Source organism: Python bivittatus, unplaced genomic scaffold (genome assembly GCF_059951505.1).
Source record: "Python bivittatus isolate LINGU-HERP-01145 unplaced genomic scaffold, Pbiv_v1 ctg000400_np1212, whole genome shotgun sequence".
Taxonomy (NCBI): Eukaryota; Metazoa; Chordata; class Lepidosauria; order Squamata; family Pythonidae; genus Python; species Python bivittatus.
Window position 1 is genome coordinate 4,694,983 of NW_028277073.1, and position 26,603 is coordinate 4,721,585.

The window sequence follows — 26,603 nt, forward strand, 5'->3', positions numbered from 1 at the left end:
CAAGATGAAATCTGAGATACACATAAAATGGTTAGGTGGATTATTTTATGTTTGCCCACTTTATTCAATGAAATACTCCATTTTGAAAAATGGGTTGGATCTATCTTTGTATGACCACAGCAAAACTAAACAAAGATCACTTAATAATAGTATGCTCTTTGGTCTTAACCCTATATGTATCTGCTCAAGTAAATGCCACTAAACCTAATTACACTTAACACCAAGCTGCGTGCATATAATATTGCTGTCTCCAATCATAACTGTGACTGAAGAAAGGCATTTTGTATATTTCATGAAAGAGCCAATCCTGTGAATAATCTTCCAAGTGGTCATTTAAAAGAGTAGCAGTATTATAATTAAAGATAGTCAATAATTCTTTTTTAAAAAGTTACTGGAGCATTGGTAAAGAATGCCAACTAAGATTTGAAATAGAACATGGAACCTGCACTAATTAAGAATTTGTGTGAAGAATAAGTGGAATAGGGTGAAAATTAACTTACTGAATGCACTGCTATATGCTGAAGAGTTGATTTTTATTCCAGTGCAGAGAATAACCAGATCAGCAGTAACCTCTGTACCTTTATCAGTCTTCACCATCATGTTCTCCTTGAATTGGTTTAAGGACAGCATATGGAGGTTAGAAACTTTCTGATCTATTATAAGAGCCAAAAAGAAGACATTGCATTTCACTGAACTTGTGAAGCTACAAAACCCACTTAGGCTTTAAAGTATTACTTGAGAGGATGTTGATTAATTTTAATTCTGTTAAAAGTGGATGCTTTTAAAGAGAATTAAAAGCATCCACTTTCCATCCTTTATTGCTGTCTCTCCTGGTTATAAAGCAAAGCAATTTGTTTCCCTTCAGATATGCAAAATATAACTAGCAGCTCTAGCTGGTGCAGCTGAAGCTACAGCACTAGGTTAGGCTGGAAAAAGGAGTCGGCAAGGAGTTGCAAATTATGACTTCAGTTGGGCTTATACTAAGCAAGAAAAAAGGTGGCACGTGATCCCTTCCTTGTGAGAGGCAATGGAACTGAAAAGCTTTGAATCCAGGTCTACCTGGTACAACCACACCCGCTTTTCAATCTTCCTGATGGAGCATCAAAGACAAGAGAGGGTTGAATTTCTTTCATGAAATTGGAGAAAAAGGGAAACCACTCAGTTCTATGGCTCTCAAACAGGTTTACAACCTATTCCACCTAGTTAAAAAGTTTAAGGAAAAGGCAGTTTACCAGAACATCTAATAGGGCTGTACAGCTATCCAAATTCAAAAAGGAAAAATGTTTCAGAGCACGTCTAAGCATGCACAATCACAGCTGTTGTCACCCCTTAAGAACTTGCATCTCTTCCTACAATCCCACACAATCCTGAGAAAAGGCGTGTTTCATTTAAGGAGCTGCCAACTCAAATTCTTATCCTTTGGAACCTGGATCACCACAGGTCCTTAACATCTAGCATCTACAGGCCAATTTTAAAGAGATATTTTTCATCATGCGGAAAATAAAATAAATCACATGCCTCAGTTTGAACATGGGCCTGCAAGTCTATAAACTTACAAATGTATAAAATGTATAGCAGCAAGAGTCATGCACCTTTTCCAAGTATTGCTCTCATGTATTTTTAACAAGCCACTAAAGACATCATAGTAGCTAAATTTGACTGAGATGTATCTTATTTTGAATCTGGTGATCATACCCAAATATATACCTGGTCTCATGAGAAACAGGCTTAATTGGTCTAGAAGCACCTAGAGCTGAGGGGGACAACAATCTGCAGCCTGTATTGTTTGTATGCCACCTGTCTTTTTTTATGCTGTAGGCTCAAAGGATTTATTTTCTTTTTACTCTCACCAAAGTCTTAACAATATATTTTTTAAAAGGCCTAAAAAACCTGCCTCTATCTCTCTGGTAATCTGTCAGTGCTACATTCTTTGGGTCCCACAGAGACAAAATACAGTCCATATATCTTTATATGTTTGGCAAAAAGTGGAACCTCCAGTGACAGCAAGGTTACCTATCTCTATTCTATAGGAAATGACCATATTTAGGGTTTAGTGTTCTTCCACTGGAAGAAATATTCAGAGTCTTGGAAAAATGTTATGCCAATAACAAAACCTGGTATTTACCTACCCAACAAAAGGTGCACACCCTGCTGTTGAAGAGTTTCCTTCACTGCCTCCCTGACTCTCGGAAGGAGCTCGACATCTGCCAATGCCATTTTTGAATGAATTAGTGTGACCTGGGAACACAAACAGCAATATGTTCAGCTGGTGAAAGTTATTTGCAGAGACCAATTGCAAGATCATTGTAGATACCTCTTTATCACTGAAAGCCATATAATTTTCCAGATATCATGGTGGTGGGACTTCACATCACTGTGAGAAGAATAGGGTGCTTTTCTGAAGACTAAATTCAGATGTCCATCAAATTCTGCAACACTTTGGTGAAGTGATGAAGCATCTTAAATGCTACAGGCCGGCAGTTCCAATAATCAACAAGACAGTAGGTTGGAATTTGCTGCCTTACATGAGAAGCTGTACTAAGGTCACTTTATAACTCAGTTACCCAAAGGAATTACAAAGTGGATAGCAGGAAAAACAAATATGAGCGCTCATTTACATTTGTTAAGTTTTAGCCTGCAGTCCTACACACGTTTACTTGAAAGCAAGTGCAGTAGAACTCTAGTAAAACATGGGGAGCTACACTTTTTGAGGCTTCTCTCTTGGGTGGCACGCTGAAGGCCACGGGCAATCATGCCCATAGTCAGGAACTAGGAGCAGGCCAAAAGTAAAAAATAAGAAAATAAATTGAACACACGAAATACTATATTCTGCACTGACCAAATGTTTCCAAAAAGTCTGAAAGAAAGCAAGGAAGTTCTGACAATATTGCAAACTTACATACCTTTGCTATCATTGCCAAATATCTTTTGCTCAATATTGAAGATAAACTGTTCCATACAGACACATAAAGAACAGTATACTGTATATACTGTTAGTATACATCAAATCAGGCATTTGAAAAGGAAAAAAAGGGTCATTTCACAGATAAACCTATCAATTCCAAAACAAAGTATAAAGCATCCATAAGTTTTAAATACAGATCAGCCTTGATTTTTGCTTTTGTCAACTTCTTTATCCTAGTCTTTACAGATCACTCTTTTCAAATAGCTTGCTACCTGAAAAATTGGCAATAAAATTGGTTGCCAATGTTTGGTAATAAACAGTGAGGTAGCATGGAAGGCAGGGTGTATGCACAGTAAGGTTTTGGTGGCTCTGCATACAGTTTGTGAATTACTTATTCAATATTTCCTTTAGACATTTCATTATTGGTTAGATAATAGCCCTTTTCCCACATTCTAAAAAGCCTAAACTGGATCAGGCAACAGAGCTGCCCACCCTTGCCTTGCTCCCAGTATCTTCTTCCCAACCCTCTGAAGCTCTGACAAGGGGTTTATACTACCTGCAGTTCACATGTAAGGATAAATCTGCACTAAAGACAAAATTAGCCTTCACAGAGACTTTTTTCCCCTCCCAAACAAGCACAGTTGTAAACCAAATTACAATTTCCAAGATTGTATAGAAGCTATAGCAGCAGAACTGATATAACCCATACTTAGGATTCGGATACATCTCAAAAATGCATCCATTTTATTCTCTCCTTTTTGTCAACTCATGAGTTTGTAACTGTCACTCACTTTGTCTCTGTTGACTCTAGATAACAATAAGGACTTTTAACTTTGAAAACAATGACATAGTGAATGATGGACAGAAGGTAACATGACTTGAACTTCATACCTCTTTGTTAGGATATGTTGTCTTAACTTCTGCAGCCATTTCGACACCAGCAGAACCGCCACCTACGATTACTACCCGAGCAGCTCTTTCCACCTTTCAAGACCCAAAGAAGAAACAAGAACATATTTTCAGGGTTCCGTTGCTTTAGGTAACAGATGGCTTCACAGAGGTTATTTCAACAGGAATCATTTCCCTAACTAGTAAGAGAATTGATACTTAGAGAGAAATCCACGGCATCCTGGACCAAAATGTTTTCTTCATTCAGGATATATTGTCTAATCTGCCCCCAGCTAAGTTATCCAAAATTCATGGGCTAAAATGATATTCTTATCCTGCTCTTGTTCAGTTCTAACTGCAAACATGATGCTCCTTTATATACAGTACAAATATGATTTTCTAGTTACAACCATTAAATTAGGCCTGACTCTGTAGTCACACTCTCACAGCTTGACTACTGATATGGCTCAAACTATGACAGTAGTTAACACCAGAGAGAGAGCAGAATTGTTCTGGTCTGACATGATGGACAATATTTCATCCTGTCTGTCAGTAATGAGATTCCTTAGGTCTTCCTCACTTCCAGACACCAAGGTGGCATCTTCAGCATATATGAGGTGTGCTGATACGATACAAACCTATCTGTACCCACACAGAATAAAGTCTCAGTGATTTTGGTGCAGCTTACATGGACTACAATCTCGGTGAGTTTTCATGATTGAGTAAAATTTGATATATTGGCTTTAGATTTTGTTCCTTTTGATTTTGTATGGTTTTTACCTGTAATTTTTTTTTTTAATATACACTGCTCAGAGTCATGATTACATGAATTGGGTGATTATATAGATTTCCTAAATTGAACTTTGATTTCCCAGTTTAAATTCCTAGACTATAATATTCCAGGATCTACACAGTGCTGACTTCTGTTATGAAGCCCAGGGAATCTTCTGCTACAATTCTACCTACGTGTGCTGAGCTGCAATTCATTCGACAGAATTTATGTCCAAGTAAACATGCACAGGATTGCTCCTATTACTGTTGTGGCACTGGTTATTAGAAGTGAAGTGCAGCATTATATCTGTTATACTTTTCTTTCCAATACAATTGATATGTTTTATATTACCTTCATTTTTTATAGTAATGTTCCCACTTTTTTTTTTTTTTTTAAAAAAAACACCTTTTATGGATGCCACTAAAAGGCAATTTTTGACAGGATGGAAGGATATTTTATAAACCCATGGTTAAAATGGCAAATTCCCAGGTGAGATGGGCAGCGGGCCAATTACATTTCTAACAACAGTAGCAGCAGTAATAATAATAATACCTTAGCAATCTTTACAACAGGCCAAGATTGTTATCTTCATGACAGATGAGATGAGTTGGCTAATTTGAAAGTCCAATTCATATAGCAATTCGTATTTTTTTAAAATACATTCCTAACCACAAATTACATTAGAATGAATAACTAGCACACATTAACACCATATTCATATAAACCAGCCACAGACGGTCCTTACCGAGACGTCTCCTAACACACACTCCATGGGAAAACAAAAGCAAGCAAAGGACACCCCTTTCTTCTGCAAGTCATACCCACCTCCTTGACCATGTCCTCATAAGCCTGAATAGCCATCTCCATGCTAGTAAGTTCATTAAACTTCCCAGGGAAAGGCCCTTTACTCCCAGTGGCAAGGATCAGGTGAGAAAATGAAAGCTCCTAAGAAAGAATATTAGAATGAGGTTGCAGTTTCTCTTACACTTTCACAATTGCTCTTTCACAACATGTTTTGATTTAGAGGCACTCACTTTACCATCGTTCAATAGGACCTGATGTTTCTCCAAATCGATCCCAACTACTTTGCCCTGCTGGAAACTTTCTTTGAAGGTCCCAGAGAAGGAGATAAAGGTTTTCTTTGCAAAGCCTACAAAATTATGCATAGAAAATTGAATCAGTTAATAGTATTTAAAGAGCTGGGACTCAGGTCCCTACACAAAACCTAACACACCCAGAGTCTACTGGTTCTCAAATTTTCATATCTTAAGCTCCATCAATTGCTGTCAGTAGAAATAGCAGCAGGAAAACACTTTTAATGAGAAAATGTACCTGTATTATTCCACTTAATCATTTATGCTGTTTTCAAGGCATAAATAAAGGCTCAGTGATTTACCCGGTGTATCCCACCTAGATAACTTCTGAGTCCTGCCTGTGGTAGAAGTATTACCATTTGAGAACCCCTGGTCTAATCTACACACATAAATGGACCTTTTTACTACTTTAATGTGCCTTGATATTACACACGTTTTCCCCAAAGTTTGAGAGCCATCAAGTCCATCCAAGGAAGCCAGAGATGACCGAGCTGGACAGCTCCTAAAACAACCTTTTCACAAGCTGCTGCCTTCCAGGTGTGCGGGATTACAGCCACATTGATTGGAGATGAGGGAGATTATATAGTTCAATACTTCTACGCAGCCCTGAGCTAGGGGAAGGCAACTCAAAAGACATGGAGGAAAACCCAAAAGGAGAAATTACCTCCCTGTACAGAAGCCCGCAGAGCAGCCACGTTGTGGTGGAAGGCGTCTCTCATGTCCACGAGGAGGAAGGGGATCCCCCAATCCTGCAGGAGGCGAGCAGCTTCGATCCCCCCAAAGCCCCCTCCAACGATTACGACGCGGACAGAATCATCAACAGAGAGCTTCGATCCCATCGCAAGTCGCACAGCAACTAAACGGGAGAGGAAGAGACCGACAGAGGGGTCGTTGCTTACGCGCCCCTCGTGCCGTCACTGAGCCACTGGCTGGGCTCACCCTGCAAAAACACCGCAGGCTGAGTTTCACACTCGACCTTGCAGTTTGTGGCTTAGGCGCAGGGTGTGAAGCCAAACCAACCAACGGTGGTTTCCTAAAGGAACTATCACTTAGGGTCACTCGCGCAGCAGGCTAGCGGGAACATGCTACGAGGCAACGCGTTGGGCCGAAGACCTTTCCAAACGCCAAGGAAGGCTCCTAATCAAACCTGCTCTCTAGCTCCGCCGCGTTCCTCTCCGCCGCTCAGGGCGCTCTGGAAGGAGGACGCGGCCTCCCAAGCGATCCTTCGCCACGAAAACGGAGGCACGTGAGGAAAGGAAAGGAAAGCTGCGCTGCAGAAAGAGGAAATGCGCAAGGGAAATCGAGGAAGAATTGCCCGAAGTCGTGGCTTTCCCCAGAGTTGAGCAGGAGAGACCGAGCAGCTCCACGAGACAATTTCCGGGAATGACTCGCAGAAAGTTGGAGAGGCTGGTCTTTTCTTTCTTTCTTTCTTTCTTTCTTTCTTTCTTTCTTTCTTTCTTTCTTTCTTTCTTTCTTTCTTTCTTTCTTTCTTTCTTTCTTTCTTCCTTCCTTCCTTCCTTCCTTCCTTCCTTCCTTCCTTCCTTCCTTCCTTCCTTCCTTCCTTCCTTCCTTCCTTCCTTCCTTCCTTCCTTCCTTCCTTCCTTCCTTCCTTCCTTCCCAAGAAGGAAGCCGCCGGGCAACGGGCTTTACAGCGCAGGCTGCCGCGGGCTGATGGCGCAAACGGTCAATTCCCTCCTCCGTTTCAGCGCTGCTCTGGGATATCGCAGCCCCGAACTGACGCGAAACTTCCAGGACTTCCCCGGAAGGCTGGCGGTTCTCAAGCTCCACTTCTGAGGGCGGCTGTTTGCTGCGAGGAACGGCAGACGAGGTCGCCTGCAGCACGAGAAGGCGACGACCACCGCGAACCACTAGACGCCGGCGGCGTTCGTCGGGCGTTCTCTTTGCTGCCCCCTGGTGGCCGCCCCGAGGGTTGCGGCCTAGATGCGGGAGCCCTGCGCGAAGGGCGCCCGCTTGTCTTCGGGAATGCGAATGAAAAGGGAAAGATCAGAATCCGGTGCCAAGTACAGATACACCAATTTGAATGTATTTTCATCCGTTGGATAACTTATTCTAATTATGTACACCGGAGGCAGGGGATGCTAGAGGCAAACGGTGATTTTTCTCCCGTCTGCAAGAAGATAGTTCAACTATTCGAGGTCCGAGCCCCTGAGTTTACCTCCTATCCATACATGCACCTGTGATTTGTCTCCCGGTTTTCAGCTCTAACGTTATCTTGTTTAAAAGGCTTGGAGCTTTTCCTCTAATTAAAATAATAATAATAATTTGACATGGATAGCCATGCCAACTATCATATTCTGTACAAATAAGGAAAATTCACCGAACTGTTTTTCAGCCTTCTCACTTGGGAAGACGTTTTGCACTGCTGGTTGGAAAATATGCATTTTGAATTTTTATTGATGGTGGCTTTTTTTCTTCTTCATGGACAGTTCTGACAACGTTCTTTATGCAGGGATTAAATAACATTTAGATACAAAAAAGTCCAAGGCACGGGGAGCCATTATTCTGTCTGGCACGGTGTTTCTCAATCTCAGCAACTTTAGGCTGTGTGGACTTCAATTCCCAGAATTCTCCAGCCAGCATCTAGAAGAAAATGTGTGTTGAAACTGGAGGTAGGTGTTGAATAACCGCATTGTCTGGAAGAGGGAACCAAATTTTCCCCTGACCCAACAGCACTGTAGTAGTTATCACTATCGAAGGGATACAAATAAGTAGGAATACAAGAGCCATTTTACCATTTTATAAATATCATCTGCACTATAATATGCAGATTGCATTGCTTAGTTTTAGGGAAACCATCCAAAATGTCAGTACTTGGATGCAAAACTTCAACAAAAATGTGTGTCCCCCAGATCATCTTCTCACAAGATGGGGGGGAAATCATTGGGATTTTTCTTTGAATATTGCAATTTTATCCCACCTTCTCAAGATCCCCCTCTTTTTACCCACACAGCAACCTTCTGAATTCTGAACCTTCTGACCACCCCAGGAAACAGGGGGCTTTATCATTGATCAGAAACTTTCTAAACCTGTCTCTCCCCGTCCAATCATGCCCCACTGGCCCTTAAATGGGATCTTCTCTATCAGCATTGCTTCATTCCATTATTAATACCTTCCTGAAAATAAGGCACTTGTATTCATTATCAAGAGCAGAAAGTTTCGGTCTCATTTTTCTGAACTGATTCAGCTTGTTATATGCCAAATGTTTGTTTGAGAATAGGACCGTTTATGTAAGTTGCAAGAAGTAGGGATTTCCTAAGTAGAAATCAATCTGGCATCTAATGAGACATGTGAAATCATGTTTTGCCGATGCTTTGATTTTCTCCTGTGCATGAGTAGTTACAACAAGCAAGCTGTAACCTATCCTTAGGAGGGGCTTCACTGAGAGAGGAATGGTTCACAGGAAGGGACAGGCATGCTGATAAATGCCTCATAGAAAAGCCTGCAGCAGGGCTGTCTGCAGGGTATGGTCAAAAAAGTCAAGATGGCAGCCATGATGATGTGATCAAAGTTCTGCCTTTTTTTATGGGCACATGCAACATGCATGCACATACAAAAAACGGGCAGAGCTTTGATCACATCATCCTGACTTTTTTAACCACACCTTGGGGACCCCCTGCTTGACATGGGGTGTGTTTTAAGTAAATTTATTGTACTTTTCTCATGTACCTTTTAATTAAAAGAAAGAGATGTCCCTGAGGAATAATCAATTGTATGGCTTCTGAAAAGATGGGGTTGAGGACTGAGAATGCCTCAAATAGTATCTCTGAATAATCGGCAGTTTATGTCATTTTTGCAGGGTGATAAAGTAGCTTCCAGGGCCTGGGTTAGAGTGTCCAAATAGGATTGGGGAGACACACATTTCAACCTCCATAAAACTAGGTGACTGTGGACCAGATACTTCTTTCTTTCGTGGGTTGTGGGGCCTCTTCAGTCAATTTGCTCACAGGCAGCAATATTGAAATTTACCCCAGAGGGTTGTGAAGTAGCTAACTTAAGCTATGTAGAGAAATATCAAACAACTAGCTAACGTATCTGTGTGTTTCCAAATTCCATATTTAGACGGTCGCTTTATTTAACAAAATTAAAGTTTAAAAAATAGCATACAAGCTCTGGTGTTCTCCAGAATGCATCTTCAGAGTAAATAGACACACATTTGCTTTGTTCAGTATTTGTTTTGGCTGTTTCAAGTTAAATCCTCACCTCTTTTTGACAATAGGGCACTATCATCCCAGAAATGCTTATTTTGCTGACTTTAAGCAACTTTCAGTCTTATCAGGCAACACACAAGTGTGATAAAAAAAAACTTACGTCACAATATTCAACTCGATGATAGGGCCCACTGAAGTAATGTCAGCAAATAAATAATATCTAATAGAGAATTGCTCATGATAGACTGCACCCAGCTGCTAATGTGCTAAAGGTAAGCAAGAAAAACAATCCCAATTTAGGCAGACTATTTCTTACAGGAAATATCAGAAAACCAGATACTTCCTTCCCAAACGGGCTTCTCTATTTTAGAAACACCAGCTAACAATTCGACAAATACATAAAAGAAGAAAGAGTTCCATCCACACTTCCAAAACAACTGGGAGGGACTGGCTAATAAGCTGCATAAAATTTCAGTGGAGAAAAGCCCCTTTGGAAGGCTTATAGCCCTGCCCATTCAGTGTGGACGTGATAGTTAGGCTTATCCTGGTCTGATGTGCCAAGTTCTGGGTTGGCATCCTGCAATCAGGCTTGTTTGGGCAGGCAATTCTCCAATTACCTCTACCTGTTCTATAAGATTGACGGGGTTGGCATGCCCTGGATCCCATCAGTAAAACAATGTCATCTTATGGGATCCAGGAGGAGCACGTTCATTGAGGCCATGTCTGCTCTTTGGAATAGCTGCCATCCCCTTATGGACTCTACTGATCCTGATGTTCTTTAGGACGGCTTTAAAAACCTGCCTCTCCCAGCGGGCACCAGGCTGAGACAAATTGTGAACCTACTGATGTGTTTGTGCTTTAAGTTTTTATCTTCTCCGGCTCAGTTGCTATTTTATTGTGTCAGAAGGTCACATTCAAAAGATGACTCATCAGCTGCTTTCTTGTTGCATCAGCCAGTCCTGCATATTTGTTTTCCCAGAAAAGCAAGGCTAGAACTAGAACAGGCCTGCTTGTGTGTATTGCTCATGTGCCCTGAGGAGATCTCTGATAACAAACTGCTAATATGCAGAGCCCTATTTGAAGTCCACACATCTTCAAGACACCAAGGTTGAGGAACCCTGCCCTAGAGTACACTGCAGCAAACATCTTGAGGTTGTTTTTAGTAGTTATTTTTGCATGATGACCTTGCAAGGAGTGCTGTTCCAAAAGAGTCCCCTCAAACACATGGCTCACAGATGAGAGGACACCAAAGAGAGGCCATCCCAGAGAGAAGGTAGCATCTTTCTCAGCGTCTGCCCCCACCTGTGCTTTAAAGGGGGTAAGATTAGGCAGATATTGGTGAGAGATTAAATTGAAAGTTAAGGCTTAGAGATTTCAAATTGGGAGACCGGTAAGTGGTATCAAAGCTTGCTAATTGCTAGATTGTGTGTTATTTCCTTATTTTACTTTCTTGGAATACTTATTCTTTCTGTTAAGTTCCTGTTAAAAGGGAAATTGATTTTTTCTGCTCTCTAAAGAACTTTATCTTCTGACTTTTCCTCTCTAGGGGCACTAACCATCCCATACACCAGTGTTTTTCAAACTTGGCAACTTGAAGAGGTGTGGACCAACTCCTAGAATTATCCAGCCAACACAGGAGTTGAAGTCCACACCTCTTTAAGTTGCCAAGTTTGGAAAACAGAGATCAGCAGCCAGATGGCAAATTCTGGCTGGTGCTGTCTTTCCAGATAAGGGAGATATTGTGGGATCATTGTTCCTCATAAGTAGACTTCAGGAACTGAGGTGTTTGCAGTCAACATGTGAGTTGAATGGCTGGGAGTTGAGGGAATTCAATGAAGCTCACAGCTGTGATGTAGCCTGTACGGACTCAACGTTCTCACAAGGCTCACTTTCTTAAACATTTTTGGATGTAAATAATGTACAGCTAAAGAGAGATTTTCTGAGCGTCTGGATAAGAGAATTCCCCTTGGTGAGTCAGCATTCTTTCTAAGCTAAAAAGGGGGGGAAAAGGTTTTAAAGATTTCAATATTTTGGCAAAAAATTTAACAAGGAGTGGTTGTAAGAAAGTTTAAAACAGATAAAGGGGGCAGGTTTTTGGAAGATTTTTTTTTTGTGAAAGTGCTTTTGAATAAATTGGAATTAAAATAGACAAATGAATCAGACCTTCGTGGGAATGTTTTTTACTATTAAAGAGTACAGGCTATTGGTGGATTTTACAAAACAAAAGATAAAGGTAATATGAACCAGACTGGGATGCTGACTGTAATTACAGAGTGCCATTTGAGATGAAAGTATTAAGGGCACAGGAAGACAAAACAAACAAATAAAGGAAAACGTGGCTTTTACTCTTTCCCTTGTAAATGAGACACTTTCACTTTTGGATTACAATATTACAGTGGCAACCACCAGAAAAACTGCAAAAATAGCAGAGGGGAGGGGAGGATCTCTAGAGCAACCTGCAGAGAGAGGAATTACACTAGATTTGCTTCAGAAAATATTTGAGGAATTGGGCAGTAAGTTAGCTGAATCACTTGATACTAAATTGACAACTTTTGAAAAAAGAATGTATCAAAGACTTGTAAAGATGAAAGAGGAAATGCAAGAAGAAGTCAAGAAGATGGACAGCTTGGTAAAACAAGTGACTGGAGATGTAAAATAAATTAATGACAAAGTGGAAATTCTGGAGAGTAAGACAGATTTGCAAGAATAAGAAATGTTCCAAGGAATGTCTTGATGCACTTTGTCAGGAAGAGGACAAGAGATCAAGTTTTGCAGCAGCACTTTAATACAAGACTGAAGATTGATAATACTGATATAATTGTTCTTAAAGAAATTCCTATTAGAATCTTGCATAAGAGAAAAGAGTATTCTTTTTTGACTGATAGATTAAAATAGAAGAAGATTCCATTTCAGTGGGATAAATTGGAAGGTGTGATTTTTACTTTTAAACAACAAAGATTTTAGCTGGATTCTGACCAGAAGGTGATGGGATTTCTAGAACAATTTAAAGAGGAGTTGGAGGAGTTTCAAATGGAGGTGTCAGATGAAATTACTCAAAAACTTCATCAGGTGTAACAGGAAACTGAAAGGGATGATACTGAACTAGGTGCTACAGGTACCGACTTTTCTAAATTTTTGGCTTGATTATGGATTACAAATGCTTAAGGTGGAATATAAATGAAGCAAATGCTCCTCAAAAGAGAAAAAAAATCATTATTTGAAAAAATTAAAACAAGATACAATTTGGCTACAAGAGACACATATTAGAAAAAAGAACATAAAATATTTGAGTTATAAAAATGTGCATGAAGAATTTATTTCAGCAGGAACTAAAAAAAGAAATGGAGTTGTTTTGTATATAAATCCCCAACTAAAGCCAGAACTTGTATTGACTGATGAGCATGGTAGATTTATTGGGGTGGTAGTTAATTTGAGTGGGACTAACACTTTGATATTGGGAGTTTATGCCCCAAATGAGGATAAAGTACTGTTCTATAAAGGACTTACAGAGAGACTAATCAGTTTCTCTTATGAAAATTGGTATTTGATGGGGGATTGGAATGGAGTGATCTCCCCACAACTGGATAGAACTTCTGAGAAAAATATTAAAGTCACTCCAGGCAAATTACCAAAAGTTTTCTTTCATTTGATGGACAGTTTAGGGCTTGTGGACCTATGGAGACAGGAAAATGGCAATTCAAGAGAGTACACCTACTTCTCTGAAAGACATGGATCCTTTTCAAGAATAGATATGATACGGATTTTGAAGAATTTGGCTACTAAGGTTTCTAAAGTAGAGATATTACCAAAGACTTTTTTTGGATCATAATCCTGTGAGTTTGATTTATAAAAGAAAATCTAGTTCTTTAGATGGAGACTAAATGAAATGTTGTTACAGAAAGAAGCAATAGTGGGGGATTGTAAAAAGAAATTAAAATAATTTTTGAAAATATTTTAAAGGTACTGATTTAAGAATGATTTGGGATGCAAGTAAAGCTTTCATCAGAGGTTATTTCATACAACATAATAGTGAACTCAAAAAGAAGAGGCAAGAGAAAAACCTGGATGAGATAAAGAAAAAAGAATTAAAGAAATTTCCAGAGAAGCTAAGTATTTCTCAACAAATTAAGCTTTTACGACAACAGTTATCTATGTTAACAGTAAGAGAAATGGAAATAAAAATGAACTATGTAAAGCTAAAAAACTTTTGAGTTTCCAAACAAACCAGGAAAATGGTTGGCATATAAATTATGAAAAGAAAAAGAAAAGAAAATAATATTGAAACTAAAATAGGGAGATACTTTATTAATGGATAGCACGGTCATGCAAAAAGCATTTCATCAATATTATTCTAACTTGTATAAAGCAAGGGACATCTCTCTGAAGAAAATAGATGAATACCTAAAGAAACAAAATTTACCGAGGATTGCAGAGGAACAAAAACAGATTATGAATGGACCTGTAACAATAAGGGAAGCTTCTGAAACCATAAAAAAGATTAAACCAGGAAAGGTGCCTGGTCCAGATGGATTATCAGGTTCTTATTTTAAATGTTTTTAGGATGAACTTTTACAACCTTTATAAAATACAATGAACTCTATCTTACAGGGAGGAAAGAGAGTTGGAAAGAGGTCAACATAGTACTAATACCTAAAGAGGAACAAGATTTGACTTTAACAAGAAACTGTAGGCCGATATCATTATTGAATAATGACCACAAGTTGTTTACAATGATTCTGGCTGCTAGACTGAAAATAATTTTCCAAGAATGTACTCATGAGGATCAGTGTGGGTTTTTACCTAAAAGACGGTTAAAGGATAATATAAGAAATGGGTTGGATATTTTGGAATACTTGGCAACATAATGAAAACCAAGCTGCATTGATTTTCTTAGATGCAGAGAAGGCCTTTGATGATTTGAATTGGGCTTTCCTGTTCAAAGTTTTGGAAGATATGAACTTTGGAGAGAACTTTATTAAATGGGTAAGATCAATTTATGCTTCACAGAAAGCACAAATAATTGTCAATGGAGACCTAACAAAGCCTTGTGAAATACAAAAAGGGACAAGACAGGGATGCCCGCTGTCTCCTCTCTTGCCTATTTTGGTTCTTGAAATACTCAGTCGAGATATAAGACAAGATGATAGGATTGTGGGGGTAAAGGTTAAAAAAGAAACTGATAAGTTAAGGGCTTTTGCAGATGACTTGGTGTTGGTTTTGGAAGATCCTTTAAAGGGAATTGAAATATTAATTAGAAAACTAAAAGAATTTGGTGCATTAGCAGGTCTTAAGATTGATAAACAGAAGATGAAGATGTTAACAAAAAACATGAAAATAGAAGATCAAACAGAACTGATGAATAAAACAGGTTTTAAGATTGAGAAGAAAGTAAAATATCTGGATGTCACTGTGACAAATATGAATTGTATGTTATTTCAAAATGGCTATGTTGAGACATGGAATGAAGTTTAAAAAGATATGTTAAGATGGGAGAATTTACAATTGTCATTGCTGGGAGAATTTCTGCGATAAAAATGAATGTTTTGCCTAGAATGATGTTTTCATTCCAGACAATACCTGTTTTGCCAGCTGACACTCCATTTAAACAGTGGAAAAAGAATATATCTAAGTTTGTATGACAATGGAAAAAAACCCACAAGTTAAATATAAGGTATTACAAGATGCAAAGGGAAGAGGAGGATTGGGTTTACCTGATTTGAAATTATATTTTGCAGCTTACTGTTTGGTTTGGATGAAAGAGTGGGTGTTGCTGAGAATTTATAGATGAGAAATAATAGGCAAACACAAATGGCTAACTTATTATGAGATACTAGAATTTTGTCAAGGAGAAAATAAAATCAGGAGAAGAATTGGTGGCAGAGGGACATAGTTGTCAATGGTTTTCTTATTTACAGTTATTAGAAAGATTTAAAGTAGACAAAAGAGTTTATGGTTTTGAACGTTGTAAGACTAAGTTTGAAATGGAATTATGTACAAAGGATGAACATGTAATTGCTAAAATGTATAAATGTCTATTGAAATTTGAAATGGAAGTAGTACAAGTGAAAGAATGTATGATAAAGTGGGCTAAAAATTTTGGATATAATATACAGATGGAACAATGGGAAAATATGTGGTTGAAAGGATTGAAATTTATGTTATGTTACAATCTTAAAGAGAATTTTTACAACATGATGTACTGTTGGTATATTTCACCAGAGAAATTGTCTAGAATGTAGAAACACACTTCAAATTTATGTTGGAAATGTGAACAACAAGAAAGGACATTTTATCATGTTTGGTAGATGTGTAAAAAAGCTAGAAAATTTTGGATTCAAATACACACACTGATTCATAAGATTTTAAAGATTAATATACAATTGAGACCAGAGATCTTTCTTTTGGGACTGATGAATAAACAGTTGGAAAAAGGTCATGGAACTTTGTTTTTTTTATATGATACCTGCAGCGAGATTATTGTATGCACAAAGATGGAAAGATTCAGCATTACCCACAATGGAGGAATGGTTGGTGAAGATGATGGAACTCACTGAGATGGCCAGATTGACTTCTTTGATTAGAGAAAAAAAATCAATATCTCCGTTTAATGGTGATTGGAAATCCCTTATGGACTTTTTACATAAAACTAAAAAAATTAACTTATGATTTATGGTTTTGATGATTAGACAGGATAAATTATAGAAAGAAGAGAGACATGTTGTAACTTTAGAGAAAGAGGTAAATTTATAATTGTACTTATAACTGCTGTAAAGAGGATTGGAAGCCACTTCTTTGTATCTTTTTTCTTTCCTTTCTATTTTCCTTTTACTTTTTTTTCCTTTCTTGTACTTTTAGCTTTCTCAATCATAAAGGAAAAAAAAATGAGGTGAGAAAAATGCTGTGCTGCAAAACAAGCAGTCCCAGATAGATTTGCTACCTACCCCAGCCTTTTGTGCAGTTCACAAAGTTTATTGGGTATACACCACCTAAAACTACTACCTTGGAGAGGGTCATAAAAGTCAAGATAGGGACTGTTTCTGCATGATCAAAACCTTGCCCCTTTTTCATGTGCATCGTGCAGCCATGTTGCTTTTTTGACCCCTCTTCCCCACAGTTGCCCCTAAATATATGGCTTTGGGAGAAGGTAGGATCGCCCACAAGGACAGATCAACAAAGAAGAATAAGAGCAACAGAACACAAGAATACTTTCCCCCTACCAACCAAAAAAAAAAAAGCAATTCTAGGTGGAGAGTGAAAAAGCATAAGGTAAGCAGAAAATATAAAGGAAGGTCCCATCTCAAAGCAGCTATAATAGGCCATTGTTTAATGAGGTGATAAAACTCATTGGCCAGATAGTCACATCATTCCCCCTATGTTCTCCATGTACAGAAGTGAAATTGCTACTGTGTATATTACTGGAAGCCACCCCAGAAGCCGCAGAAAAGCCATCGAGTCTACAAAGCATCTTCATAGGCCACCAAGTACTTTGAAGCCCTTTAATTTGATTCCTTGCTTCAAAGTGGGTTCCTGATTTGATTCATAAGCCTCCTTCAGGGAGATTATTCAGTCACAGCTTCTTTAACTCCAAAGCATTCTTTCAAATTGTTTCTTCCAATCCCACCTACAGAAGTTGGAAGAGGCTGGTCATCAGCATACAGGAGAGGGAGGGAATAATCTTCTTCTCCCCAAGCCCCACCTGGAGACTTTTCAGGCTGTTCTTCCAGGCAACCAAGACTGCCCAGTGTCTTCCAAGACACTATAGAGGCAAACAGGGTGGTCTTTTCCATACAGAGGAGAGTGAGGTTAATTTTTTCTCCTACAGACTTATCCTGACATTTTCCTGTGATTCTAAATGGACAGGTCAACTGTAGCTCTTCGATCATACTGAAATGTGCTTTCCTCTTACATATATACAGAAGTGTGACAGTGGTACATGAGGTTTACTGCCCATTTATTTTATATTGTACAAAGAAAGAAAACTATGGGAGGTTATTACCATCACAAGGAACTTTCCTATGACAGGTCCATAGCAACCTGAGTCTAGAAGAGTTATGACTAACAGCTGGAATCCAAGGAAAAATGTGGTCTTATCTCTATCAGTGCTTGTCAATTTATTTTTTCTTTTTTAAATGCCAACCAGCTCTTATTTTTCTGAGCACTTCCCCCCCCCTTTTACACAAATTAGAATTAGCAATCACACATAAGGTGATTTGTGAGCATGTGCTTGCTTCTATATAAAACACCTTAGGAACACTCACACAGCTTGGGCCTCACCAATATGTGCCATGACTTTGGAGCTAGGAGTCTATCTGGTCACATGGCGAGTGAAGGGGCAAACATTCTTTAATTTCAACAAAAATGTATAAAAGAAAATATTGATTTGATCATTATCCTGTTTGAATCCTCTGAACCTGCCTTCTGTGTTTGCAGAATGGTGGTCCAAAGGATTGATCAATGAAATAGGAAGAAGTCTAGTCCACAGCGGGTCTCATCTGGGACACAAGATTGGCCATAGGAATCAGTTGTTGCGCTGAATTTTTCAGGATCTCAAGTGAGCTTGAGCAAGGCTCATCATCCTTGTTCTGAGCCTGATGGAAAAGGAGGTAAAGGTTACCTATCAAACTCAAAGAAGGGCCACATTCATCCCTTCCACACCCAGGGAATCAGTTGGTGTGGGTGGGTAGTATCACCTCCTGGAAAGAGATCTATGGTTGGCTTCAGAATCCAGATCAAAGGCCAAGACTTGGCAAGAAGAAGCAGATTGAATGTGGTTTCTCTAATTCTGTTGGGCTTGTAGCTGCACTGTCCCTAGAGCTTCGTTTCTGGCTGGGCTGCAGATAGCCGTAGCTGTGCTTTCAAAAGAGAGAAAGAGGGGAAGATTGTATGTCCTTGGCAAATGTTTTGATTCCTCTAAAGTTGGCCGATCTCAGTTTCTTTCCAAAGGAAAAATTAATTTGATATATTTGCTTTGCTGCATTATAAGGCAGTCAGCAAACTGAAGGACAGAAGATCCTTTTTTCTCATCCATATTTTGCACCAGAAGGTGCTTTCCTCACAAACCCTCTACAGCACTCATATTGCAGTGGAAGCCGAAGAACCAACTAGCCTTAAAAAGACAAACCAACCTTAGGTGCTTGCCAATTTTTTTTGTTTCTGGCAATTAAAGACCATTTTCAGCCCCCCCAAATATCTTCCTTGTGCCTTAATTTTTGCCAGAGGGAAATGTTATTTATTTATTTATCATGTTTATTTAGGTTACAGATACAGATACAGATCTGGTATCTGTATTATTTTTTCTTATTTGCAGTTGTCATCCTTTTAAAAATTCTACTAGGTTGTACAGTGGATAGAAATTCAGTAGATGAAATTGCATAGCCATGCCAGATAAGGCATATATTAAAATGCAGGTACATATTTAGACATTTATTTATACAACTATATAATCTGTGAGATACAGAAAAATCACAGTGAAATTTATTTTTATTTTATTTATACATAGACTTATCCCCGCTCATCTCCCCACAATGGGGGACTCTGGGCGGAAATGTCGTGGGGATGTAAAAATAACTTTTGTCCTTAGGTGTTTTGGGATGAGAATGTGTTAGCCTTCTCCAGCCAGGTATCTTCTTCAGATTCTGTGATTCCCTGCCCAAATGAATTTGTAGAAGTTGAAACCAGCCATATCTGGAGCACACTAAACTGAAGAAAATTAGTCTCGAACTTTCAGTGGTGTGACTAATTTATGGCTCACCAGATGATCACCAAGATGAACAGTTGCTCCCCGGATTTAGGCTCATCAGCTATTCTTTTGTGTAGTATTATAATGATTTCTTATTTAATATAAACTTTAATGATTGAACGAAGCCTATTCCACACTTCACAATTTAAATAAATTTGCTCTATGAAAGGAGGGGGGAGACCAACAATTTGCTTCCTTTTTCTCCATATTTGGACAGCAGAGGTCACTGCAGTGTAATTCTTTCAGGTCAGTATGGGATACAACCTTTCTTAATCAGAGTCTGTATCAGTGGACTATCATCTGTTTTCCTTGACATTTGGGGATGGGGACGGGGGCTATTTACCCCACTGATCTTAGAAGCTTTCAAACAATCTCTGATCACTGCTTGAAATTTTCGGTCCTTTATATAAATTTCTAGGGAACATGCATACCAATATCATGTACTGACAGAGATCATGTGAATATTCCAACCACGCTGAACGCAAAAGACTCTGACCTTACTTGTTGGCCTATTCGCTAGACCAGCGTGTTGCATTATCAGTGCCCTCATAATTCAACATATAATGATTCCATTGTGCATAAGAAGTGGGTGGCTTAGCGCTGCCTCTTACTGAATTGCAAAGGGGCGGCGGGAAGGCTTGAATGGAGTTCAAAGCCCAGTAAAAGTATTTATATGGGATTTCTGCCTATTTAACATTGGACTTATCCCAGCTTTGTTTGATAGATGGAATAGGCTGAACAGATAACCCCATCAAAGGCATTCAGGAAGCTAAACATCTGGCTAGAGATTCCAACCATCTGATAATATAACTCTACCCTTCCTCTTTAATAGATGAGAGAAATTAGCAAAAATTCACTGCAGGGATACAGCCTAGCATGTAATGCATTTGATGGTGGACATTATTCTATATTTTATGTCTAATCACATTTGTTTTGATCTTTTAGAATGCCATTTGTTTATTGCTTTCGTCACAGCATCAGGTGGTTCTCTCTCTAGACATTTTTGCCAATTTCCCCTAATGGATAAGCCAAGAGGTCTGGAGTATAGTTGTAATCAATAAGCTAGCAGCTCTCAACCCTGCAGATATACTGTCCCTAAACAGTAAAAATAAAATAAAATAATCATTTAGAAAAATCAGCTCTGTCCCCAAATCTAAAACATCTTTTGAAAGGAAAAGAGCATAAATTATTTGGGAGGGGGAGCAGAAATAATCAGAGAGTGTTGTGCTGTTAATGGGAACTCTTTTATCTGTCTGTCTGTCTGTCTGTCTGTCTGTCCGTCCATCCATCCATCCATCCATCCATCCATCCATCCATCCATCCATCCATCCATCCATCTATCTTTACACTGCAGCCCTCTGGATGTTCTACTGAAGAGTAAGCCTTATTAGACTTCCACCCAAGGTGGGGTATGTAATCGTAATTTCAGAATTTGCAAAAGTATTTTGTCTCAGTCAACCCGCTGAAATCCATGCATGGAGAAAGTCTTTCACATGCACAACCACCATTTAAGCAAAGATACATGTGGACACCCATGTCACACTAGACAGGCTGGTTGCATCTGCTGAGGCACCTGGATATAGGAGCAATGCTTCACATTTGTCTGGCGTTTTCAAGCACTCAAAGATGGACAGTGTTGTTGACCTTCTGCTGTCATATATATGATGGTTGCAGAAGACGTGGGCTGCCTTCCTGTATTCTGCAGGTCATCTACCTATTGCCTCCAAATATTTGTGTGAGCCCAATTTACCCAAATTCGGTGGGGTTTCCCATCCCTTTGATACAAGAAACAATGCAAATAAAGTATTGATCTTAACGTAGTATAACATACTTTGGTTTAAAAAAACGAACTCTCCTCTTTACGGAAATCCTGTCCCTGTGCACGATGCAACTCTTTGCATCATCATCACCCTTATTGTGGCAATTCCCCACAACAAAAGACTCCCCGTCACCAAAAGATTGTCTTTATTTATTTTATTTATTTCCACCCATCTCAGTCCAAGTGACTCTGGGTGGTGAACAATTTCAGTGATTAAAACCATTGAAACGATGACAAATTATACATAGACAGAATTATCATAAAAACCAGCTAAAAATCAACAGTGCAACCAGGTAACGGGGCCCTTAACACTTTCAGGAGCCCAGACCTGGGCACATAGCCAGGTTTTTAAAGCTTTACGAAAGGCTAGCAGGGCCGGGGGCCATTCTGAGCTCCAAAGGAAGAATGTGGCAAAGGCAGGGGCTGCTGCTGACAAGTCACACCTTCTGGTCCCTGCCAGGGGACATTCCTTGGCCGATGGGATCTGCAGCATCCTCAATCTACTAAACCAAATTGGGCGGGTAGAGACTATTGGAAGAAGAGGCTCCCTTGGGTAAGCCATGCAGGGCTTTAAAGGTGACAACCAGCATCTTAAATTGCACCCGGCAACACACCAGTAATCAGTGTAGCTCCCATAGTAGTGGTGTTACACGTGCTGTATATCTGGCACCACATACTACCTGAGCCGCTGCTTTTGCACCAGCTGAAGCTTCTGAGTACTCTTCAAGGGCAGCCCCATGTAGAATGTGTGGCAGTAAACCAAATGGAAGGTAACAAGGGCATGAGCGACTGTGAGGAGAGCCTCCCGGTCCAGGAATTGTTTACTTCTGCTACATTCATTTAGCTGTCCAATGAACTCAGTAACACTTCTGAGTGTGTGTAAAGTTAGAGATAAATTTGGGGCATTTTTATACTTTTTTTTTAAGTTCACTTCTTTTGGAAATAAAATCAGCGTTCTTTTCTGATGTAGAACTAAGACCACAAAACACCAGATGGGCCAAGCAGGCCATGGTAGAGGTGTGAGGATGTTGGACATAGTGTTACATTTAGGTTGATGGAAATATTTGAGCTCATAAAACCCTAGCAAGACCATTTTCTAAAGCAAAGCAACATTCAACTGAAAAGTTAAGGGCCTGTGGAAATTTCTTTTACAGTATATTTTGATTGCTTATTATAACATTTCTATCCTACCCACTTCAACCATTTCCACACAGGTTGTTCTAGATGAAATTCTGATGCCTTTTCACAGTTCTTGCTTTTGTTGATACATTCATCCTTTGATGAAACGTTTTGTAGAAAGCAACGACGTCAAGAGGGCATGGATGTATGAAGGGAAAGGAAAGGAAATGACGTGTTAGTATATTCAGTAACATACAAACTAAAATCACGTGTTTTATTTGATTTTGATTCAGGATGTTGTATGAACCGACATTTTTTCAACTGTGATTGGTCTATTTTGCAGATGCTACTCCAATCATAAGACTAAGGCTTTGACTTAGAATGTTATGTGAACCCAACAAATTGAGGTCTATTCAGTAAACCAGGTTTCAACAGCCCGGCATAATAAGAGCTGTGGATATAATCAGTATCTGGCAGGGATTGGTGAGATCTGAAAGGAATAGCAGCTGCAGCATGGAAAATAAGGGGGTGTTTGTTATTGCTTATATTCCCATTGCAAGCCAGAGTGACAGGAGAGATAACAGCCTTTGGCCAATTTTACCAGTTCTGCCTATTCTTCTGCCTTTGCCCTGACAAAGCAATTTGTCCTTAATTTCAGCTAAAGAAACCAGCTGAAGTCTGTAGTCTTTAAATTCCAAGGCAAGGGAGGCATAATCTTTTTTTCAGATCCTCCAGTTTCCAAGGTTCATTTAAAAGCCTGCAGTTATTGGACCATTAGTTATGCTCAGCCACCATCAACATTGCAAAGAGATATGATATGGATTTCGAAGAATTTGGCTACCAAGGTTTCTGAAGTAGAGATATTACCAAAGACTTTTTTGGATCATGATCCTGTGAGTTTGGTGTGCTAAATTTAGGGCAGCGGTGTGATCCTATCAAGTGGGCATTGCTCTTAAGAAGACAAAAACTGCTGCTTGGGGGGCCGGGGGAGGGTTAGGTTCGTTCATTGGTTCTGGGGTTAGGCCAGGCCCCAGGGGTTCCTACATTCCTTCTGAGGGCTGGGCAACTGGCATTACACAGTTTCTCTGCGCAGGCGTAGCAGTGAGCCTCAACCCTGGTTGGCCCAAATGCCTATTGCTCCTGTGAGCTGCTAATCTTCTCTTGTCCAGATCACCTTTTTCCAGCTTGTGAAACATGTACACGTACTTACTGCAACTTATGATACCCAAGCAAAGATTGGCACAAGTCCCTTTTAAACAAAGCTTTTTCTCTGCAGGAATGTGTTGAGTTAAAAGATTCCAAGAGATCATTGAGTCACCAATAACTAGTTTAGGCATTACTCGCCTTCTCACATGTGTTGCACGTATAAAAAAGGGATAGAGTTTCAATCAAGCAATCACAGACATCTTCTTGATTTTTTTGACACAGACACATATTGGATGCCCCTGTGTTAGTCTGTGGCTTAAGATTCATGATTCTAGGAAGAGCTTTAGCATCTCAGGCAGGAGCTAACCAAAGTTATACTGCAAGGTAACCCCCAACTGAGTAACTGGTTTTGTGGGCCATTTTAAAAAGGGGGAAATGCACCCATCTGTCTTGCCAGAAGGTGCCTTACACCCCATCAAGCACTTTCTCGGTGCAGTTTTCTTGCATTTGGATTTTGAATTATCTGACTCTCTCTGGGTGGCCGGATATGCCTTGGGTTGATCTTAGTTTCAGCTGTTTCTTATCCATCCTTTCTTTGAACGCTACTTTTCAATCAAATGATTTCCCATAGAAAGTATACAATGCCCTCAAAACTCATATCCACATACACAGTTCAGCTGCCAGGGTCTTCTGGGTAGGAAGAGACCACGCTTCCCTTCAAATCTTCAGTCTTAGGAGCAGCTGCAGAGCCTCCTTACGGGGCCAATAGTTGTGACCAATTGATTTCTCTCCTTGTCAGCCTATTATTCTTGGAAACAGGGATGCACAGATTTCAGTGACCCACACTGCTTTGGTCAATGGCAGAGGATACACACATTCTACACTCTCTCCCTAGTTCTGAGGCAATCTCTGTCGGAAAAGCAAGAAATGCCCTCATCTTCTCCATCCTAGTACCCATAACGACCAAGAACACGCTGACTTGAAATTCTGAGTTACAGTCAGAGTGCCAAGCTGGGAAGAGTCCACCACGCAACCACTCTTGCTCTCAGGCAACGGTGAGTAAGAGGAACCACCTGTGTTTTTAATTTTGCCCTGTTTGGCTCTTCTTGTCATACTGCATTTTACTCACTTGTTTATTCTCTCAGCAAATTACAGGGGAGTTATTTAGAATCCATGAACAGAACAGCACAGCAGGCAAAAGGAAGCCAAGAAGACCAAGGGCAAAGCAGATGCCACCTCTTGCTGGTGTCTGGTTAATTCTGAGCCACACGTCAAGAGTCTGTCTGATGGAAAGGATATTAATAGAACTGAACGAACGCCTTGGTTGTGCCTGGAGTTGGGAATTATAGCAATTTGGGGAATACTGAATTCCCTTTGCAGATGTGAAGTTATAGGGGTGTTGGCTGGATGGGTGGAGGGGGTGTCAAAAAAAGTCAAGATGGCAGCCACAACTGTGCAATCAAAGCCACACCCCCTTTTTTACACGGGTCTTGACCGAAAATAGCAATTTTTCGGATAGACTTTTCTTTTGACGTCATGACTGTTGAAAGGTGACAGAAAGGGTCAAATAATGTGAGCAAAACAGATCTGCTGTGTTCTGCGGTCAGATAATTCCCTCTCCTTCCCAGTGTAGCCATGTATCCTTATTTGTTTGATTTATACCCCACCTTTTGTACAGGAGCTCAAGGCAGCATACGTAGTGCTCCCTCCTCCTATTTTTCCCACAATAACAGCCCTTGTGAGGTAGGCTGGCCTGAGAGAGAGTCACTGGCCCAAAGTCACCCAGTGAGCTTCTGTGGCTGAGGGTGGGCAAGAACCTGGATCTCCTTCCTCTTAGTCCACCGGTTCCTCTATTTATAGTGTCCTTTATTTAAACCCTAGACAGCAGACCAAAGAAGCACATAGTCTACTTCACCAAGGGAGATGTAGTATATTTTTAAATCTTAATTATAGTAATTTGGTCTAAAGTCCATGAATGCATTTATATCCATCTGGGCATATTGGAAGTATTATTATTCCACCCGTATTTTTATTTAACCTCAGTCTGCTCTCTACCTTCAATGCCAAGACTGTAAATAATGCACAATGGGATGTTACTGAGGGTGGGCATTGCACAAGAATAGATCAATGGAACCATTAGTTGCACTGAGGATTGTTGATTAGGAAATAATTGATCTTTCTTCTGAAAAGTTGTTTACCATTCTCTCCCTCTTTCATCCACTCCATCCCCTTGAGAGTAATGGATGGATGAACAAACAGACATACAGACAGACAGTAGTCTACAGAAGCTTGTCCATAATCAATGTATTAGCTTTTAATTATTCCAAAACTCATTGTTGCTTTTGATGCAATGGACTAACACAACTACTTCTCCACCTTTTTTTTTTTTTCAAAAGCATGCCTAATTCTCCCCCTTCCTTGCATACGTAAAGATCATGCCAGAACATAAAAAAGACAATAGCTTGGAGCGTCATTACACTGTGAACTGAGCTGGGCTCGAAATAACATCTTAGGGAGTGATCTGTCTTCTTACAGTAGATGTGGGAGCAATCAGCTTTCGATTATCTATTGGAGTGTCTTCACTTATGTTCAACCTCTAGATTTTTAAATAAATACAAATGCTGCAAACTATTAATAAGCTTCCAATGAGCTTTCAGAATAAAATCAGGCCTAGGTAAACTGTGTACCCTGGCTGCTATTCCTGATGTCTATGCATTATCTCCAGCATCAGAGGAAACATGCTTTTAAATACCAATTGCTGGGAAAGCACAGGAGGAGAAGACTATTCCGCTCAGCCCTGCTTGTGGACATCTCAGAAGCAGATGGATGAATATGGTAAATTGGGATGAAATCTTACCTGACAGGGCTATTCTTATATTCTTAACCTATCATTCCTTTCAGATGTGAAGCTAAGACAATCCTCAATATGTGGCAAAACTTTGGAAATGATTC

The 26,603-nt window shown here is 39.7% G+C and overlaps 1 protein-coding gene across 1 annotated transcript in view; it reads right to left on the reverse strand.

Annotated features, from left to right (window-relative positions):
* AIFM2 (AIF family member 2, ferroptosis suppressor) overlaps window positions 1-7,410 on the reverse strand; it is a 9,983-nt gene extending 2,573 nt beyond the window's left edge. The window contains exons 1-7 of the mRNA XM_007442820.4: window positions 6,807-7,410; window positions 6,324-6,515; window positions 5,600-5,715; window positions 5,391-5,510; window positions 3,797-3,889; window positions 2,130-2,238; window positions 501-653 (exon numbers count right to left, since the gene is read on the reverse strand). Coding sequence (XP_007442882.1) covers window positions 501-653; window positions 2,130-2,238; window positions 3,797-3,889; window positions 5,391-5,510; window positions 5,600-5,715; window positions 6,324-6,498 — 766 coding nt within the window. The 5' untranslated portion in view covers window positions 6,499-6,515; window positions 6,807-7,410. The remainder of the gene's footprint in view (window positions 1-500; window positions 654-2,129; window positions 2,239-3,796; window positions 3,890-5,390; window positions 5,511-5,599; window positions 5,716-6,323; window positions 6,516-6,806) is intronic.
* Between the last annotated feature and the right edge of the window lie 19,193 nt (window positions 7,411-26,603).